Source organism: Urocitellus parryii, chromosome 4 (genome assembly GCF_045843805.1).
Source record: "Urocitellus parryii isolate mUroPar1 chromosome 4, mUroPar1.hap1, whole genome shotgun sequence".
Lineage (NCBI taxonomy): Eukaryota > Metazoa > Chordata > Mammalia > Rodentia > Sciuridae > Urocitellus > Urocitellus parryii.
Window position 1 is genome coordinate 78,819,748 of NC_135534.1, and position 21,784 is coordinate 78,841,531.

General features: G+C 33.8%; 1 protein-coding gene across 3 annotated transcripts in view; it reads left to right on the plus strand.

Annotated features, from left to right (window-relative positions):
• The first annotated feature begins 3,802 nt into the window (after nt 1–3,802).
• The window catches only part of LOC113191694 (Putative N-acetylated-alpha-linked acidic dipeptidase), a 46,472-nt gene continuing 28,490 nt past the window's right edge, over nt 3,803–21,784 (plus strand). For all 3 annotated transcript variants that reach the window (XM_077797675.1, XM_077797676.1, XM_077797677.1), the window contains exons 1-5: nt 3,803–3,920; nt 6,258–6,366; nt 7,621–7,807; nt 13,978–14,079; nt 21,294–21,419. In XM_077797675.1, the coding sequence (XP_077653801.1) occupies nt 3,803–3,920; nt 6,258–6,366; nt 7,621–7,807; nt 13,978–14,079; nt 21,294–21,419 (642 nt within the window). The remainder of the gene's footprint in view (nt 3,921–6,257; nt 6,367–7,620; nt 7,808–13,977; nt 14,080–21,293; nt 21,420–21,784) is intronic.

Genomic DNA, 21,784 nt, shown 5'->3' on the forward strand with positions numbered 1-21,784 from the left:
GAGAAAGAGAAAGAAGCCATATTTATCAAACAGTTCTGGTTGCTGGGAATTCTGGTTAAGAAAGATATAAAACAAAGTCCCAGACCTCAAAAAGTTGAGTCTGTCTGGGGAGATATACAGGTTCACACAGCTACAATGTAGAGTGAGAAGTGTTACAGTCAGTGTTGGTTCAAAGAAGCAAGATAGTATCCAACTGGGTTTGACTTTATTCCTGCTTGGCTAATATTTCCCTGATAGTTAAAGAAGGAAGTGCAGTGTGGCCTGATGCTTACCAGGAACATTCAAAAAAGAAACTTCTGACTATCGTTTTTTTGAAAAATATCAATTCCTCTAAAACTTAGTTTTCTTGTCTTTAAAGGTCAATAATACTAAATGTGACAACAAAAATCTTGTGTAATTTTCATAATTGGCCACTAGAAGTTGCAAATTCTTTTAGGTTAAGTCCTGACAAATAAGTGAAATAATAGATATAAAACATGTAACATAGTATCTACCATATAGAAAGTGTTCATAATGTTAGATATTAATTACTTGTTAAAAGTATATCTTCTCTATAAAACTATAAGTTCCATAAGGTTTATATATCTGAGTAATGGGTATTTATTCTCTGAATCCTAAAACACATCCTGTTTACCATAGAGGCGTATTAATTCAATTAGTGTTATTCCTCAGTATCCATAGTGGACTTATTCCAGGATCCCCTGCTGATGGCAAAATCTGAGGATGCTTAAGTCCCACATATAAAATAATATACCTTAAATAATCTCTCCAGATTATTTATAATGCCTAATATAATGCAAATGCTATTTAAATTTTATATATATATATATTATATTATATTAGGATATAATGCCAAAATAGAAGTCTATACAAGTCTATACATGTTCAGCACAGACACATTTCTTCCCAGATATTTTCTAAGTGAGGTTGATTGAAGATGTGGAACACTTAGATGTGGAGGGCCAACTGTACTAGGTAGCTCTAGGTAGTTGTAACCCTGCTGAAAAATCTGTTTTTTTTTTTTTTTTTTTTTTTTAATATTGAACTGAAATTTGCTTCAGTTATGGTCACACCTTACCTTGAAAACATGTACACTGCCCAAGTGTACTGAGTGATCCCAGACTTTGCAAATGAGGAGATATATTTAAGTTATTTGAATGGTTGTTATCCAAGGAAGGTTACGAAGTGTAGAGAGGACTAGATGTAAAGGTTAAGTCCAAGTCTTATGACACCAAGAACATTGATTCTCCCCATTCTACAGCAGACTCAGTAAATAGCCTGAGCTCTGTGGAGGCTGTACAGTGGTGTGAAGTAAGACAAAATTATTGCAGTTCTTAACTTTGTGACTTTGGATAATTTAATTCATCTCACTACATATCCATTTTTCCTTATGTAAAATGGTAAAATGGGAAGAATGGTGGTATAAAACTTGAAAATCTTGAAGGGTTCCTATAATAATTAAATGAGATAATGTATATAAAATATATCATAACAAGTGCTTACTAAGTAAAATCCAAGTTATTCTGCCATTCCTAATTAGATTTGACACCAGGAACATCAGAAAAAATATAATAAGTGGTAGAATTTTGTTAGGAAGTCTTTAGAAACTCCCTCTTTTCTTTACTGGGTCATCAGGCAATCTCTTGATTCACTGTTGACAGATGAATTTCCCATATTTGTTCACTTTATTCACACATTCTTTATCAAAGTACCCAAGACACTGTATAATCTAGTCCATTTTCTCTATTTTTATCCTGCCTCTCCTTTTTCAAAATTCATGCCATTTATTATCCCTTGGATACACTGAATTTTGGGCCTTTGTCTTGAAAGACCCTAGCCCAGTTAGCCCAGTTACCTAAGGCCAAGATATGAAATCAAGATACCGGGCTTGTCATAAACAGGCTCAGACTGATGTGCTTTCAAAAAGGACAGAGCACCCACATCCTGAGGCATGAATGAATAAACAGGAACAGATAAGCAGGAACAGAAAGAATAGAATGCAGACCTGTGGTTTTTGGAATGCAGACCTGTACCCCCTAGGTGACCTATATGCTAGATTTAAACAAACCAATAAGAAACCTGTTGCTTCCTGTGCGCGAAACCTGTCCCAAACCCTATAAAAATCTCTGTATCCCCAAGCCCGGTGTGCCAGTTCACCAAAGCTCCGGCTGAGGTTCTGCTGGGCACCCGCAGGCGCCTGTGTCTCAATAAACACCTCTTGCTTTTGCAGCCAGTGTTTCGTGTGATTCTCCTTGGACAGGGTAACGGGGGTCTTTCATAAACGGGGTGTCTTTCAGTCTATCTTGCTAGTTCCCACTCCTTAATGTCTCTTCTCATCTCCACTGATTAAACCCTACTTGTACTTCATGAATTTGTTAAATGCAAAGTTTCTATAATGCATTCTTAGAGAATGCATAGTCTCCTTCATGGACTATAAGAAGATAGTTGATTTCATGAAGCATGGATATTCTTTCCCTCTACATAACATTACTATTATTAAGAATATATAAAAGGGAGTAGAATTAGGTGTGATTGCTTCTCTCAGTTAATAAAACAAATAACAATTTAAAAATTTTTTGTTTATTTTTTATATTTTTAGTTTGTTCTAATTAATTATACATGACAGTAGAATGCATTTTGACACCTCATAGATAAATGTCGAGAATAACTTCTCATTTGTCTATGTTTTATATGATGTAGAGTTACACAGGTCACGCAATCATATGCATATAGGGTAATAGTGTCAGATTCATTCTGCTATCATTCCTGAGTATGATAGTATGACCTCTTGCCTCCCTTCTTCACTCCCTTCTGTCTAGTCCAAAGTACCTCTATCCCCCCCTTCCCCCATTGTGAATTAACAAAGAACAATTTCTTATTTATTTTGAAAGACTGGCCAAATTCAGGTAGGATATGAAAATGAAGCCTCTGAGTTCAGAATATCATTCCTCTAAAAAATGATTTTATAAAGGTTTGGGAGTGTAGCTCCATCGTAGAGCCCTTGCCTAGCATACCTGAGGCTCAGGTAGAGCTCCAGTATCACTAAATAAATAAATACTCAAATTCTTTGTGCATGGGGCAGGATGATTGCCAATTGGAGGCTAGGCTAGCCTCAGAAGCAAAGTCAGACCCTGGTCTCAATAAATCAATCAATAAATACTCAGTTGGTTTTATTATGTAAATGGAGGGCCACACCCTAAATATTTGTAAATAACAATGGAATTTGTTAGGAAAAACGAGCTTGGTGTTAGGTGACTTTGAAGCCAACCCTATCTAAATATAAAGCCTTTTCTTCTTGAATTTATGCAGCACATTATTTTAAGTATTTTGTAGGGTTTGAAGCTGGAAAAAAAAAAAGTTCTTGACTTAAGTCTTTTCTACCAACTAGGTTGGAGCCAGGTCAGTATTTATTTTCCTAGGCAAACGGAGAAGCATTCTGTTGAGTCACTGAAGCGGAGAGAGAAAAGTAGCGCTCCCCTCTCGCAGATTCGTCCTTCTCAGCAAGAGCCGCAAATTTCCAGGAGCAACTTTCTTTTTTTAAGCGCCTCTCGAAAGAGGCCGGGTTTCCTTGCCTACTCCTCGCACGGATTGGTTCAGAGTAGACTAGCAATACTTTTAGGGAGGAACTGAACCCCAGCGCTGGGAGTGAATTCTAGCCGCGGGTGACTGATAGGCCAGGCACTAGGGGAGGAAGGCTGCCCCGTGGCGGGGCGGGGCGGGGCGGGGCTGCTGGGCTAGGACCCGGCTAGTGCTGCCGCGGCAGAGGCTCAAGTCTCAGGAGGTCTAGCCCCACTCAGCGGAGATGTGGAATCCCCTGCGCGAGAACGACTCAGCTGCAGGCCCCGGGCGCCGCCCGCGCTTGCTCTGCGCTGGGGCGCTGGTGCTGGCCTCTGGCCTCTTTATCCTCGGCTTCCTCTTCGGTAGGGGCGCTTTTGCTAAGAAAAACCCAGAGCCTCCCCGCGCAGTTCCGCGGTTTCCAGATTCGCGAGCCGGCAGCCCAGTGGGGTCCTGTCGCTCGTCTTCCCTAGGGGCGGGCTGTTTGGAAAAGGGCAATAGGCGGAAGGGTTCCTTCGAGATTGGCAGAGCATTGCTGCGGGCTGTATAGGGTTAATTTCTAAAGACGTTTTGGGGAAGGTATAGAACGGGGAGACGGGTTGAACCTGAAATTGAACACCCTGCAAGATTCAATACTTTTGGGGACAAGCAGCATTATTTTTACGGTTGTGTAACGTGGTCATCCAAGCTTTGCCTGAAGCGGCTCCTACCTGTTTGGGGTTTTCGACTAGTTCGGTGCCTGGGAATGCTGCAGGTGCAAGGTAGAATTCGGGGTATTACTACAAAAGGAGTCTTCACAGTCTTAAGTCCTAGAGAGTAGCAGAGGCACATTTAAGAAATGGGTGAATTATTGCTAGCGCTTTGAACCAATCTTTGTATTGTTTCCTCAGTATTGATTTACAGACTTAATCCAACTGTACATGAAAATCATAGCAGTACGTGCAGACTCAGACTTTAAATTCTAATTTTGATTCTACCACTTCGTAGTGACCTTGAACAAATTACCAAGTCTCTTTCAACCTCAGTTTCTCACTTTATGGTGAGAATAATACCTGCAATTTATAGATTATAGTAAACGAAATAGCATGCAAAGTTCCTAGCACCATACTGTGATTATTTTTGCTCTTCATTTCTCCTCTATAAGGAGATGATCCTAACAGGACTACTCCAAGATATCAACAGATAGTCCGCCCTGACTCTGAATTCTGGATCCCCTCGCTGGGATTTAGAAGACCGTTAACTGGTCCACGTTAAGTTTATTCAAATAAACTTAACCAGTTAAGTTTATTCAAATTTGCTATCATCTGCTAGTTCACTGTGTGACCCCGGAGTTTCAAAAGACTTTTGAGCCATATGCTCTGTTCATAAACTAACATGTGGGATTGGTAACCACCTAGGGTTGCTGTGGGGCTTAAATAGGATACATGTTCAATAATTATACATTTCAAATGAAGTTTTCATTTTCTCAACTAGAAAACTAGGAGTTAAGAACTGGCAAGGTCAACATACTAGTCAAATATCCTATCTGTCTTAAAGGCGTCTCATTCTTTCTAGTTCTGCCCTTACCCCAATTCCTGTATTCAGTGTCAGTGGCTGGCACAGAATAGGTTTTTTATTGTGTTTGTTTTCCTTAATATTCTCTGCTGTCCTCTCCCGTCTGCAGACCTCTAAGCTTTTCATCATGTTCATTTTTCAGATCCCAACTCAAATATCAAATATCTCATCCTCAGTGTATCCTTCTCTGATCCCACATTCTAATCAAAGTCCTTTAATTTAATTAACAGGTAAAACCATATATCATTCATGTCCAATCATGTATTTTAATGTGTTGTTTATATGCATGTGTGTTTGTATACATATGATCAAAAATTGGAGAACATTATGAAAACTGAGTGGGTGTTGAGTTTGTAATAATTTTAATCACACATCAATATACTCTTTCCAAATAAATCCTGTCATGATTCCATCTCTCCCTTAGATTAAGTCAACCACAGAGGCTAATGGGCTCTACACCATGTGGGTATGCATTGCTTCTGGCCTCCTGCATACGTTGCATGCCTTGCAGAAATGTTGGGTAAATTGGTGTTTCACTGTAGGTTTCTGACCTTCAACTTCTCAAGCCTATTTCAACTAGAAACAAAATCGCAGCACATTCTGTTTTCATTTCAGAACCAGAGCAAATTAAAAAAGTTTGAGTTCTTTTCAACATTTTTGAAATAATTTATGTACTTGAAATATGAATTATGTACTTGAAATATGAAATAGTTAATTCACTACACACATTATTAAATGTTTATTCTAGGTCAACAGGCAAGAAGTCACTAGAGAGAGAATCTTTACAGAGAAAGACAGTGGATCCACATTTGGACTTTATTTTTAATATATACAGTTTATGTCCATTGGTTGAAACCCTAATGCCATATTTAAATCAAGTGCTGATTTTTCATAAAACATTTCTTAAAATAGCAACAATATATTATTATTGAAATTTGAAATAAAAACATGTTGCTTTGTAATTTTAAATATTTGCATGATGCTTTTTCAGTGGAAGTAGGCAAAGGAAATTAAACTTCAGAAAATATCAGCTAACATCTTGAAATATTGATATTTTGTGTTTTACACATGACAGATACAATCAAAAAGAAAAATAAGACTTGTCTATAAGCTTATATCTCATTCCTATATTTGTATGTATTTTACAGGATGGTATATAAAATCTTCCAACGAAGCTGCAAACATTGTTCCACAGAATGGTCTGAAGAAAGCATTTTTGGATGAATTGAAAGCTGAAAACATCAAAAAGTTCCTATAGTAAGCATATACTTAAAAATTGTATAAATAGATAATTGGGTATTATTCTGTTAAGAAGTTTTGATATTTCATACACAGGCTTTTTTTTTTTTAAATCAATGTTTTCTGTTTGCTGCAGATCTTGCATCTCATTTCATGTGGGGAGGATTATACTCTTAGCTAAACTTTATTACAGAGGCTTCAGAATAGGAGTCAGTGAACTTTTTCTGTAAAGTGATCAGCCTTTGTGGGCCAACACATCTTTGTCATAACTACTCAGCTTTGCTATTGCAGCAACAAAGAAGCCATGGAAAATATATTAAAAATAAGCATGTAAGTTATGATAAAATATTATTTATAGGCAGTGGTATTTGAACAAAATTATTCTGTTTTATTCACCTATTGGTATTTAAAAACCATTCTTGGTCTGTGGACTATACAAAAAACAGCAGTAGGCTAGATTTAGCCTGAGGAAATTAGTTTGCTGACTCATGCTTCAGAGAAAGATAGTATTTTTTAGTAAAAAACAGGCTTGGGAGCTGAACAGAATTGAGTTTGAATTGCATCTTTTCTGGCTAATACTAAAATAGGTTTAAGTGAATACTTAATCTTCCCGAGCCTTCTTCATTTCTACCCCTATAACATGGAGATAATAATATTGCTGTGATGAGAATGAAATTGGAGAGTATGTTTGGCATATTTTGAATATTAGTTCCATGCTTCCTGAGATAGCATAGAGCAAAAGAGAAAATGAGTAATTTTTAAAAGTATTTACAAAGCAACTCAAAATAAAAAAAAGCAACTAAAATAAAACAATTAATATATAATTGATTAGAATAGCTAGTTTTTGTCAGAGCATAAATTCTCCTTGCATATTTATTTATTCATTTATTTTTTACAAATAACTTAGTGCATATATCCAAAAAAATATCTGAAATACCTCTAGTGATTGAAGTATTTTCTAGTGAATACAGGATGTAATTTTATATAAAAAGACCATAACTTTACATACATAGATAGATATGCATAGTCATAACAAACACATAAATGTCTATATTAATTGCAACAGAATCAAAACTGTGGATAAAAAATTGCTAAGGGGCTTGGAAGGTTTTTGGAAGAGCCTCTTTAATGAGAGAACTTGGAGTTCAAACTTCTTTACTGTGCAGAAAACTCTCCTTGGCCTCTTGCAATTATTCAACTATAATCATGTTGATTTGGGATAAAGGCTCATTAAACATTAATTTCTAACCACTTTCAATTTTTGTTCACCAGTAATTTTACACGGATACCGCATTTAGCAGGAACAGAACAAAACTTTGTGCTTGCAAAGCAAATTCAATCCCAGTGGAAAGAATTTGGCCTGGATTCTGTTGAGTTAGCCCATTATGATGTCCTGTTGTCCTATCCAAATAAGACTCATCCAAACTACATCTCAATAATTGATGAAGATGGAAATGAGGTAAAAAAACAAAAAGGGAATAAAAGAAACATCCATCCCAGTCTATTGTTTTCAAATACCTTCTATGAAACAATATGCTCTCCCTTCTTCAAATTTTGATAGAAATCAATATTATTGAAGTTTGTGAATAATATCTTTGATAACTCATTATAGTGTCAACTACTCTGTTATGATGTTTGAGTTTAATGTGATGTTGGAAAGATTCTGATAAATTAGTGATTTATGATAGTTACTGTCTTTACTTTTTGTATTTTAGTATTGTACACCAATGTCAAATATTATATACTGATAAAATTCCAAGAAACTAAAATAGATACACTTTTGATAGGTTTAAATTATGAATGCACTGCATAGATGTGGAGTTGCTAAAATATCATTGACCAGTGTGCTGTTTTCACTAGCAGGTTTTATTGGTTTGTAATGATCATGTTTCCACTTGATTTTATTCAAAAGGCTAAGAGGCAATGAATTTTTATGTCTGAAAGGACCATGTGTTCAAATCTCTGACAACTTGTGTGGGGCATTTGGAGGGGAAAATGATGAGGCAAGTTCTACAGGATGTTATCTACTCTAAAGAATATGTAACATTGTTTGCAAATTCAGGCATATACAGGAGGAAGAGAAGAAAACACACATAATCAACACAATTCCTATTGTAATTTGTTTCAATAAGAAAGCTCATAAAATATAACTCAAATATCTACCCTTATTTACCACATCTTAGTTTTAGGACTATCATATCTAAAATTGTCTCTTTCAGTCTGGAAAGCTTCCTTCAATCCTTTTGTTACTGGGTATTCTAAGTTACATATTGCTTCAAATATATCCAGCTTGATAAGTGCACTGAAAATGTCATGTAATTTTAATATTAATTTTTTTTTCAAAATATGTCATTGAACTCCTCTCATTGAAAATGTTATCAGTCTTTTCTTGATAAAGGATTAATATATTGTTTTATTCAGTCACTGATAGAATCCCATGCTAAATTTCCTAATATAATTTCCTAATATTATTTTCCATATTAACTATTTTAAGCTTTAGTAGTGAACAATTTAAATTTGGAGAAATGTTATTAAACTTTTTAAAATTTAAAAGTATTTTTAAAGTATGGGGAATGATAATATATATCATAGATTTTCATGATATCTACAGAATAAGTGCTGGCATATCTATATAATCAATTATGAACTTGATTTTCCTTTAAACTTGCTTTTAAAGGAAAATTATTTAATGACATAATAAAATATTGACAATGTTAAAAATGCACATATATATAAGACTGTCTTAATATATCAAATTTGGGGATTGTTAGTATATAAAACGGAAAATAGCAGACTCTTAATGTTTTTCTTTTGTCTTTCCTTCACTTACCAATTTTGGGTGGTTCATTGTTTTTATTATTTCATTATTTTTTTTTATTATTACATACATTTATAAAGTTACTAAAGCCTATCACATGAAATAAAAATGAATCATGGGCTGAGGATATAGCTCAGTTGGTAGAGTGCTTGTCTCACCTGCACAAGGCCATGGGTTCAATCCACAGCAAAACACACACACACACACACACACACACACACACACACACACGGAATCATATAAAAGTTTTATTTTGGAGACTTTACTGAATGGTGCTAGCGACCTAAAGCATCTTATTTATTCCAAGTTATATCATTGATTCATTTTAATTTTTTTACAAGTTACACAAGCATTTCATCACATGGTCCTATGGGATACTGTACTTCCTCTGCATTTTACCATTTTCAGGGCAATCACTATTCAACTACCCACTGATTCTTTTGACATTCACCTCCATTTGTATAAATTTGTTTCAAATTCTGGCATTATCTATAGAAATTGTGTCAATTCAGCTATATGCCATCCCCTTACTCTGTTACCAATGTTCTTTCTTATCTCCTAGTGTAGTTTGTTATATGTGGCAAACTATTCACAGCTGAGCTGTGTGGTAAGATATGATTTCTTCTATTCTTGTATAACACAGACAAGTTTCCTGCCCACAGGCAACAGATATAATTAGTAGTTTCTAGATCCTAGTAGAAACCCAGTGTTCTTACTCTACATAAGTACTTTGTTTCACTTTGTTTATGCATAGATAACATACCACAGACATTGAACTGCACATTGCCTTTTTATGTCACAAAAAGTAAATAGAAATTTATAATCCAAAATTGTTTAAATTATACTCAGAACACATAATATGAAGCTACTAGTGAATTTCAGAAAGTGACTAATGTTCTAAGGCTGATATATATTCTACTTTTAATAAATTCAATCAAGTAAGTAATTTCCTTGATCTTAAAATTATTTTCTTTATTGTTAGAATAACTCATGAGGTTGCTGTGAAATTTAGTGCTGCACACTGTGACATAATATTGAAGATTTCCAAAAATTAATTGAGGCAAGCTTGAATGCTCCCTTGCCAGGAAGACTCACTGATATGGCTTTGCTTCTATATGTATTTTTATTGCACCTTAGCAAGTTTCTTTTACAAACTTACAGTTTCTTTTACAGACTTACAGTGACACAGATAAGTTTGTACCCTATGCAAATCACAGAAAACAATATGGGAAATTTGAAAAGTGTAGGGATTTTAGCACAGTGGTTGATTTGGTATCATTTGAGGTCCCATCAGTCTCAGTATTATCCGGACTCACTCCCAGCGCCTCTATCCTGGATATACTGCACTGGCAGTGATGAGAGTATGATATTGAAAGAAGTGATGATATCTGGTAGCCTTGAATTTCTTCCAGTCTTGAAGGGAATGACTTTAAAGTTCCACCATTAATTTTGATAGCTGCTATACTCTTATGAGGTTAACTTGCTTCCTGTACAGGTTGCTAAGACTTCTTGTTGTGAATGTGTTGAATTGTATCAACACAATTTTTTTTTGAGATGAGCATGATATTTATCTTTCTTGAGCTAATGATAATATTAAGTGATACTCTAATGTTAATCTAACCTTACATTTCTGGAACTGGTACTAGGAGTTTAAATTCATATGTTCATATATATTCAACTTATATTCCTAACATGTCTAGTCTTTTTTTTTTTTTTTTTTGCAAGTTACTTCTTAGGCTGTAATCTCTAGATTATACTTGTTTTATAACATGAGTTGTTTATAGTAGTCTCTGAGAAAGATTGTGTTTGTTATATTTAAATGATCTTTTTCTTTAACCTTTTATGGAGAACTAGTTGGCCTTGGCACTTTATTTTGAACTCAGGGGCAATTGACCACTAAGCCACATCCTCAGCTCTATTTTGTATTTTATTTAGGGACAGAGTCTCACTGAGTTGCTTAGCATTTTGATTTTGCTGAAACTGGCTTTGAATCTGTGATCCTCCTGTTTCAGCCTCCAATACCTCTGAGTGTGCCACCACACTCAGCTCATTTATTAAGTTTTTTAAAGCTGCCTTTTCCATTTCATCTAAGTTTTCAAATTTATGGTCATCATTTTTCTTAATATTTTCTTACCTTTTAATAATTTGTGTAGTTGGGCTGGGGATAGAACTCAGTGGTAGAACACTTTCCTAGCATGCACAAGGCCTTGGGTTCAATTCCCAATACTGCCCAAAATAAGTAAACAAACAAACAAATAGATAAATCTGCCTAGCAGCTGTAGATAAGCTTTTTTCCATACCAAACATTATTTTTTTATGCTTTTGCTATTTTTTCTTATTGATCTTGAGAGAGACATCTTTTGGCTTTGGGAAACTTTTCTTGTGTGTCTTTGTTTTATGTTTTATTAGTTCCATTCTTACTTTATAATTGCCTCTTCTTTCTTTGTTTTGTTTACATGGCTAATCTTTGTAGCTTACCTTGTTGGCATTTGGCCTTATTTTTAATATGAGTTTTAAGGCTACAAATTTCCCTCTAAGTGTCACTTCAACTGAGTCTCACAACTTTTCAAAAAGAATACTTTAGTTATCTTACCATCAAATAGTTTTCTTAATTTCTATGATTGTTCCACTCTGGAATTACTTAGAATTTTTAAAATTCTGAATTTTAAGATTGTTCTTACTGTCTAGTTTGATCTGATTCTTAGATTAAATATACTGTGATAAGATAAAGTGATTTGTAGGATGATAATCCTTTGACAGTGGTTGAAGTTTCCTTAGAGACTAATATATGGTAAACTTTTATAAATATTTCATTCTTTTTAAATGTGTGTGTGTGTGTGTGTGTGTGTGTGTGTTGGTTTTGGGATTTAATATTTTATATCTGCTTTTTGACTTGCATTTGTTCATTACCTGACTGAAATACCCTTTTCCTTAATTGCATCCTTATTCTGTCTGCTTTCTCTATCAATGAAAGGAGAAATGTTAAATACTCAGTATTCTAGTATTGAGTTTTTTTTTTAAATATTTTATTTATTATGTGGTACTGACGATCAAACCCAGTGCCTCACATGTGCTAGGCAAATGCTCTACCACTGAGACACAACCCTAGTCCCTAGTATTAAGGCTTTACCATGACAAGTTGAATGTAGATTATTTTCTTATTTATTTTGATCAAACTATTTTGAAACTCCTAAATCTGAGAGTTCATAATTTTTATTAGCTTTGTAATATTCTTAGTTATTAAATATTCAAATATATTTCTTTCACATTCTTTCTGTTTTCTTCTTTTAGAACTGTGTGTGTCCCAATCATTCTCATTTTATTCTTTAGTTTTCTTAATATTTCTCCTATACTTTTCGTTTCTAAGATTCTGTGTTGTATGCTGGGCCATTCCTTCAGATCTGTCTCTTAAACTCATTAATTTTCTCCAGATTTGTATGTTTTTTAACCTACAAATCATTTTTAATTTTTTTTCATCTAACTTTTAACCAACATGTGTACAATAAAACAAGAAAAGTAGTCTTTGCAGATGTGATTTTACTTTGTTCTTTCTGTTGGCTCTTTTCTAACTATTTTTGTGTGTTTAGTGATTTGGGGGGACTCTGAGTTCTTTCTCACAACTTTGTGGAACTTTCTTAAATCTTAAATTTAAGGCTAAGTCTTCCTGATAGTTGCTGCCAAGTTCCAGGGGACGCCATAAATCTGGTACTACTTTAAAATATTATTTTTTAGTTTAAGGTATTTTGTACCATATGGATTATGAATGGGAAATTGCACGGCTATGAATTCTCTGGTGGCTTTCTTTCCACTCTACACTAAGCCATCACTTTCTGTAGAACAGATATATTTCTAATTTATTGCTAACCCTAAATAACATTCTTCTTTGGAGACTACCCCATAACCCCTTCAAAGGCATATCTTCAATGACCTAAGATCAGCTCACTATCTCCTAAAGATTACTCCTCCTCCCTTAAGTGCCACTCTGGAGAACAAACTGTTAACAACACATCTGCGTTAAGGGAGCCTTCAGCCTTCACACTACAGCACGGATTTGAGCACTCATTCAAGATTACTGTTTTCATATCTTTTGTTGTTGTTGTTGTTGTTGGGGGGTGACTTCTGAGTATTACTGCTTTTCTTTCTCAATTCAATAGTAACATGTAGAAAGACTTAGATGTTTTGTTTCACAGTTTTCATTCTTTTTGGTGTGAATATTGTTCCTTGTATCCAGATACTATTGGGTATAATCCTCAATTATGTATAAGCTCATTAAAGTAAATTAAAATTTAATACTTATTTTTTTTCTAATTATCTTAGCACTATTATTACAAGTGCCTACTATTACTATACATTACTATTTTTGTACTTGGGCACTAAAATTTAACATTTTTATCTGTGGAAACTTTTTTTTTTCCTCCTAAATCAAAAGCTGGTTCTTATGACTTCTCTCAATCACAAGAGGTTAATAGACTATTAGCCTTCTGTGAAGCAACTATATTTTTAGGCTTTTATTTAAGTCAGACTGCGATGCAATGCCACTTAAAAAAAAAACTATTGCTAATTTAGGGGGATAAAGCATTTTTTTAGATTTGTCCCCCTAAATGGATGTTGAGGACAAGGTCTGAATTGATTTATTTCATGTGTTCCTCACACCTTCTAGCACATTGCTGAGCATCTGATATGTATTTTCACAATGCTGAAGGATTAGTTACCCCTCAACCGCCAGAGATAATTAAGATAGTAAGCAATTCCCCTTGCTAGAATGTAGGAATTAGACTTCAGCTGATTTGCTTTTGTGTTTGTGTCTCCAGATTTTCAATACATCGTTCTTTGAACCACCTCCTCCTGGATATGAAAATATTTCAGATGTTGTGCCACCTTTCAGTGCCTTTTCTCCACAAGGAATGCCAGAGGTAAAATGTGATGGAATAAAATACAAATGACAAAAAGAAGCCTCCTGTCACCTCAGACATGCAGGCAATATTTAAAGGGTAATAAGAGGATTTTTGATATAATTCAAATTAACCCTTTTCCACATTTGAGAAACTAGAGCTCCTCAGGAGAGAAAAAAAAAGGTGCTGATTTTTTTGTTCATGGTGCTTTTTTAAGATAAAATGTGTTACAATGAGATGCACAAAACACATTTATTGACTTTTGACAAATACATTCACCTGTGTAATCCAGACTTCTTCAGTGTATAGAGTATTACCATTACTTCAGAAAGTCCCTTTGTATTCCTTCTTAATCAACTCCACACAGCACTGAGTGAATCATTCTTCTGATTTTTTTCACTGTTGTACATTAATTTTGCCTATTTTATTAATTCATATAAATGGAATTATATGACATGTAATTTTTGTGTCTGGATATTTTCACTAAAGATAGAGCCTGTGAGATTCATGTTTTAATATTAGTTTGTTCATTTTATTGTTCCAAATTGTTGTTCCAGTAATTTCTGTTGCATGCCTATCATACATTACTAAAACTGTATAATATTGATTAATTTTAAAAAATTTTGAATAAAGATATTGTTATCATTTCCAAATTCAGAATATGAATACCCATTCTTAAAAAATCATATGAAGTTTACTTAATAGACTGAGCATCAGTATCATTTGAATTTTTATAATTTAAGTCTCCAGATTCTTGCACAGATTTTGGTGAATGTCTTAGTTTGTACTTCTCTAACATAATACCACAAACTGGGTTATGTATAAAGAAGAAGAGTTTATTTTCTTATAGTTCTGTGGAGGCTGTAAAATCCCAGACCAAGGTGACAGGACATTTGGTTTTCTGGTGAAGGCTGCTCTCTGCTTCCAAGATGGCACCTGGTTGCTGTGTCCTCCAGAGTGAAGGAACAAGTGGCCTCATATGGCTGAAGACAGAAGGGCAAGCAAGCCAAATGCTTCCTGCAGCCTCTTATACAAGGGCCTTAACCCCATTCATGAGGGAGAATCTCATGGATCAGTCATTTCTTAAAGGTTTCACCTTTGAATCCTTTTATCTTTGCTATTAAGTTTCAACACCTGAATTTGGGAGGAGACATTCAAACCATAGCAATGAGAAAGCTAAACTGGAAAAGATTCAAAATAATTTATTAGTAACTCAAAATGTTCCGTCTCCTAATATAATGTTTAACATTAAGTAAATTTAATTTTGGATGTTTCAAGTTTGTGGTACTTGGGACAAATTTTACAACTTCCTCATTGGCAGTTAGGTATATTGTGTTATCACTCAATAAAAAGGTAAAGGTTTGACTGTCATTGGAAATGTCCTAACTAAAATGTTTGCACTTAGAATTGAACTGATATTGTAAAATCTTTACCAATCAGTTAGGATTTGCAACAAAAACATAAGGATATGTCAGGTTCAGAAGCATATGCTTGTATTCCCAGCTTCATGGAAGGTTGAGACAGGAGGGTCTCTTGGGCCCAGGGGTTCAAGACCAGTCTGGAAAACAACAAGACACTGTCAAAAAGATGTAAGGATGATTTAATGTCAGGCAATGTCATATTTTTATTATTTAAAAAATATTATTTATATGATTTTCAAATGACTTTGATTTGACAATTTATTTTCAATTTTAAAACTTCACAAAACAGAACATTTTCTATTAGTTAGATGAGATTTATTTCAAATGAACATTATGCTTAATGACATAATTAACATTATATTTAATGTTAGATTATTAAAAAAATTCTATGTAAAATTGAGCCATAATAAAGATGCTTTCAATCACTGAAATTACTTCATAATTGACAGGAGATAGAAATAGGGGATAAAACAGTTGGCAATGAAAATACAGTATATTTTAGATCTTAGGTTTGTTGCAGTTGCTTAGATTTATTCTCCAGGTTAAACCACTCTATTATTGTGAATACATGTGCAGATCCTTTATTTATTTTAATTTGTTTTCACTTCAAATCTTATTCTCAATCCCATTCTTCTTCTCCACTCTAATATATTTGTGTCCTTAGTTATGTGTGTGTTTTTGGAACTACATGGCTTTGTATGTGTTGGAGGTATTTGCAATTTACATAAATCACATTATACTTTAGGACTTATTTGATTTGTTTCTACTTTCAAAAGGTTTTTCAAAATTTGTTTTTGCCTTATGTCAGAGTAGTTAAAAGATTTTCACTGTTACATATTATTTTATCTTATGTGGGCACCAGAAGTGACACTCATTCTATAATGACAAATATATAATTTGTCTCTAAACTCCCTTTATCCCAAACATTGTCACAGTGAATGGTCTCGAACATGTCTAGATTCAGGCCTATGAGAGTTTCTTTGTGCACAATAACAAGAAAACTGTGAAGCCAGGTGAGGTGGCACTGGCCTGTAATCCCAGTGGCTCAGGAGGCTGAGGCAGGAAGATGGTGAGTTCAAAGCTAACCTCAGCAAAAGCGAGTTGCTATGCAACTCAATGAGACCCTGTCTCTAAATAAAATACTAAATAAGGCTGGGGATGTGGCTTAGTGGTTGAGTGACCCTGAGTTCAATCCCCTGCCCCCCCTCAAAAAAAAAACAAAACACTGTGAAATTTATTGAAAAATGAAACCGTTATGTAGAGAAAACAGATTGTGCTTCCAGATGGGAAGACAGGATATTATGAGGAGAATATTACACCCAGATTTCTGGGTTGTAGGAAATAATTAATTTTTCCAGGTCTATCCTAAGCACTTTATATCCTCACTCACAGTGTATGAATGTTTCTCTTTTCTAAAATGGATGTATAAACTTTAACATCTCAATTTTGCCCATATAACTGTTCAATTTTGTTAAAGTTTTAGTTAACATTTCTTTGATTACAAATGAGATTGCTCTTCTCTAAACATACATATTTATTAACTAATCTTTTTTCACTTTTGAAAGCATTGTTATATATTTTTATGTTGAATTTCTGAGCTTTTTATTTTTGTGGGTTTCTTGAATATTTTAATTATTCATCCCATATTGATTTTAGATATTGCATATATCTTCTAATTTTTTGGCTCTTTGTTATTTTATCTATGTTGTACCTGGTTGAAAAGAAATCCTCATTTTTGATACTGTCAAATTATTCTCCACATATTTTTGTGCTTCAGGCCTTTTTAAATTAATTACCTCCATTATTTATAATGATATATCTGCAAAACCAAAATATACAAAAATCTGAACTAATAAATCTTCATTTAAAAATAATTTTACCAGATGAGAGTTAAATATATAAGGAAAAATTACATATGATAGCAGAATACATAATGAAGAAACTTAATTTGAAATAACTATGAAATAAGTATACTTCTAAAATCTTATCAGATAGTTAAAGAACACTGTGAAATGTATTTAACAGTAAAAAGATTATGTAGAAGAAACAGATTATGATTTGTATGGGAAGGCAGGACACTGTAAGTAGGATATTATGCCAGATCAATTTATACCAGAATAACTTAATTATTCACAGATTTATTCATAGATTTATCATATAAGCACTGAAAATCCACCAAACAATTTTTGAACTTTGACATGATTATTCTACTCATAAGAAATTGTCATAAAAATTATTATCACTTATTTCTTTCAGGCATGCTTAAATTCTTCTAGATTAACAGCAGGATAAATGGAGTCTGTTATTCTGTTTAGAGACATATTTTACAATTAAATTAAACTATCAGATGTGCTTGCTGGCTTTTGCACTTTGCTGGATCATATGTAACCCAGTCAGAAGAGTCTTAATTCACTTTTAAATTGTGTCTATATGTATACGTGTATAAGATTTCACTGTTGTCATCTTTGAATGTATATTTTAATCATCTAGTTTCTGCTTTAGTCTATTTGAAATTTGACATGTCCATAAAGTATTGTAACCTAAAACATAATCCAGTGGCTCTCAAACTTCAGTGCGTGTCATAACAGTTTGTGACAAAGATTCTGTTCCCACCCTGGGTTTGAATAAATCTGGGTTGGAGCCTGATTTGTCTTGGTCCTAGGTGATGCTGTCACTGAACGCTCCAGAACCACACTTTGCCTCTCAATTCTGCTCCACAAACAAGGGTGGGGAGATGGATACTCAGAGGAAACAGGGAAAACCTGAATCCAACAGTGCAAGATTGCATTTATTCACAGGCACAGAACAATGCTACAGTGTAAATTATAAGAAGGTCATTGTTTGAAAACAAGGCTTTTTTCTAACCAACAGTGACAGCCCCCATTTGAGAAAGGCTGGGAGGGAATATCTATCAGACTTGTTTTCATTTTCAAAGTTTACTGTCACTTTCAAACTAATGTTTTCTCTAATATCTTCTTCATAATAATTTGTTATGGAAAGATCAGCAATTTATCAACAAATTTCCACCATTGAGTGATATTTAAAGGAACAGTCTCCCCAAAGTTGGTGGTGTTAAGGATAAATTTCAAGTAGAATAATTAACACTGTTTTTCTTTTTCCTAAAATAAAATGGTTTAATGGCTTTTTAGCCACAGTTGAAATAGAATAAGAGCATACTCTAGAAAACTCTTTTAACAATTATAAGCCTGACATATACTGCTGTCTTTAGAAATGCATACATATTTTATTGGTTTTAGGAAGAAATATAATAACTTAAAGAATTCCTCTTATAAAAGCAAAGATTTTCATGTCATCTTTTCAATGAGCTTTTTCCCATTTTGTTTAAAATTGCACCTATATGAGTACTAATTCACTGTTTGACTACTCTAACTTTTAAATTTTTCTATAGCATTTATCACCTTTTAATATGTCATATAATTTGTTTAGATATTAAATTTAATGTTTATTGTCTTTTTATCTTCTTCCATCCACACTTTTGTAAGTTGCTTCAAGGGCAGAGATTGCTGTACCGTGGCACGTAATAATTTCTTCAACAAATCTGTCAACTAATTCTTAACAATCAGCTGGGAAGCAACTATTTTAGTATTTGATATAAATTGATTATGTATATGCTATGATAAATGTAGTGAAAAAGGAAAATTAGAAACACCATAAAATTATAGGATGTAGGAAATCATTTGGGACAGTGTCTTTAAACTGGGGTGTGCGAAAGCTTTTCAGGTGTAGGTATGTGTTTGTTTTAAGGAAATCTATTTTCAGATCAGCAATTGCCCAGGGTACTTCTATGTGAAATTGAGTACTAGCCTATGTGGTGAGGTCCTGTTGCTACTCTGGCCCTACCTTCCTATTTATAATCATTTTTCTCTTGTATTACAAATGAAATACATCCTCTACCCATATCCTCAAAAAACATAAATGAAGTATTTCTCTGCATTGTAAGACTCGCTGGGGCTACAAAGAAATTGACAATTAGAAGTGTTACTTTCTGTGTTGAGATAGCAAACAATTCTAACAATTAGGTAATAGATTATTTTGCAAATTAAATGGTTTGCAGATCTAACAAAATAAAGGTGAATCCAATTCAATTTCTAGCTGATATCATTAAAAGTAAATTGTATGATAAATCAACATTTGGTTTTGGGATTGTACCATGGATGAAGTTTGAATTATGTAGTGACAGTTCTGTAAAAAAACTGTTTACTTTCTTATCCAAGGTTTCTCAGAACTTATATGTGGACATAGGAAATGTGAATAGAACGTTGTTGATCTCTGTCTCATTCTAGCAATAACTAATTCACCCATAGATTTTTAAGATAAACCTTTGTCATATCATTATTTGCATTCTATTTAAATCTTGTGTACTTGTACTACTTAGAAATATTTATGATGATGTTGTTAGAATCACTTTGACATTAATAATGATTATAGTAAAAATTATCCCTGAAGAATTTTCTTAACACAGTCTGTCCCAGGAAACATTTTTAAATTGATTTTATACACTATACATGTTCAAGGAAATTTGACAGTAATTAATAAGAGAATTTCAAGTATATTTAAGTTCAAGAGACTAGATTTTGAAACTAAATCTAATGTACTAGATGACAAGTAAAGAGTATTCTTGTGAAACCAATGCCTGTGGCAGGACAGAAGGAGAAGCTGGATTAGGCAGAGGGAGAATCACACTGCAGTGCTAGCTCAAGGGCAGTCTTGACTAACCCTATGCAGAGCTCCAGAAAACCCCTTTGGAATTATCTTTGATTAGACAGAGGTATTCAAGTATGTGCTTACACCAATAATCCACTGAATGTGTAACAACCCCAAAAGCAACATGATCTCACAATGTGGCCATCTGCAGCTGAGGCAGTCCCTGAAGGTTTGACAGCTGAAGGTTCTCTGCAGCCAGGGAATCTTCCCTGCAGCTGAAACAAGATAGTCTTCATTGAAGAGGAATCACAGCAAATACAGTTTACTTCAGAGTGAAATGCTGAAGGGAAAGGGGCACAAAACACAAGATCAAGAAGAAAAAGGAATGATGGAGTCCTAACAGTAGAGTATGTCCATGTCTTTTTTTAAGTAGATGATGTTGAATAGTAAATAACTGCATATTTATTTAAATTCCATTGGGTACATAGAAAATTATGTAAGTTGCTTCTAAAATATTAATGTTTATATTATATTATAACATTCTCTGCAGATACTTGAAAAAATTTTAGATGTCCATGTTAAATATATGAATAGGTACATTGCTTTTCAAAGTCAATTTTGTGACTAGAGTACCAAAATAAAACAAAAAAGGTTGGAAGATCACTGATTTAACCTAACAGTTTATTTTACAAATCAGAATGTTGAGACTCAGAGATGTCTTGCACATAATTATGCTAATAACTGAACCCAAATGACACAAGCCATTTTCCTCCTGGTAGTTGTGAAGACCCATTATGTTATTATTTGTGAACACGACTCTGAAGAGAGTAAAGCTGTCATCAAGGGCTCCTTTAGCTAGGGTGCCTTATCCTTGGACTGCATGCAGCAGTGTATATATTTATATGTGCTTTTCCAGGGCAGTACTTTTATATGTTCTGAAAAAAGACATAAAAACAAATATTATTTAATTTGTATGTCTCTAGTCCAAATTAGCTTCACCTGAAATTCACTTCTTGTGTGTCTTATTTAATGCTCATATTTTTCTGATCCTTTTGCATGTTCTTGATTCTTTCCTTTTTCAAAGATATTGAATGTCCCTCATGCAGGAAACCTGTATATTTCATAATAAATTATTCTTGATCTCAACAGGGGGATCTAGTATATGTTAACTATGCACGAACGGAAGACTTCTTTAAACTGGAGAGGGACATGAAAATCAATTGCTCTGGAAAGATTGTGATTGCCAGATATGGGAAAGTTTTCAGAGGAAATAAGGTAATATCATCTCTTTCCTTTTCCTCCAATATGAAAAGGTATAATACAATATATCTAAAATCTCCTTGCAACCTTTTGAAGACTATGATCCTCTTACATTCTATAAATGTCCACCTTACAGGGAGGACATCCTTACTAGCTTATGGGAAGTGGTTTTAAACTGGGCCACTGGAATTGGCCAGTGTTTGGCCAGGGTGAGCCGAATAGATTTTTCTGTATTTGCAAGTTACCCCTGTGGCCTACTTAGAAATGCATACTAGATTTGTTGTTTCAGTATTTTTGTTTTAAATATTACATCTAAAAATATTTACTGAAATAAATTTAATATACATTGTTATTATAGATATTAAGAGAAAATAAAATTC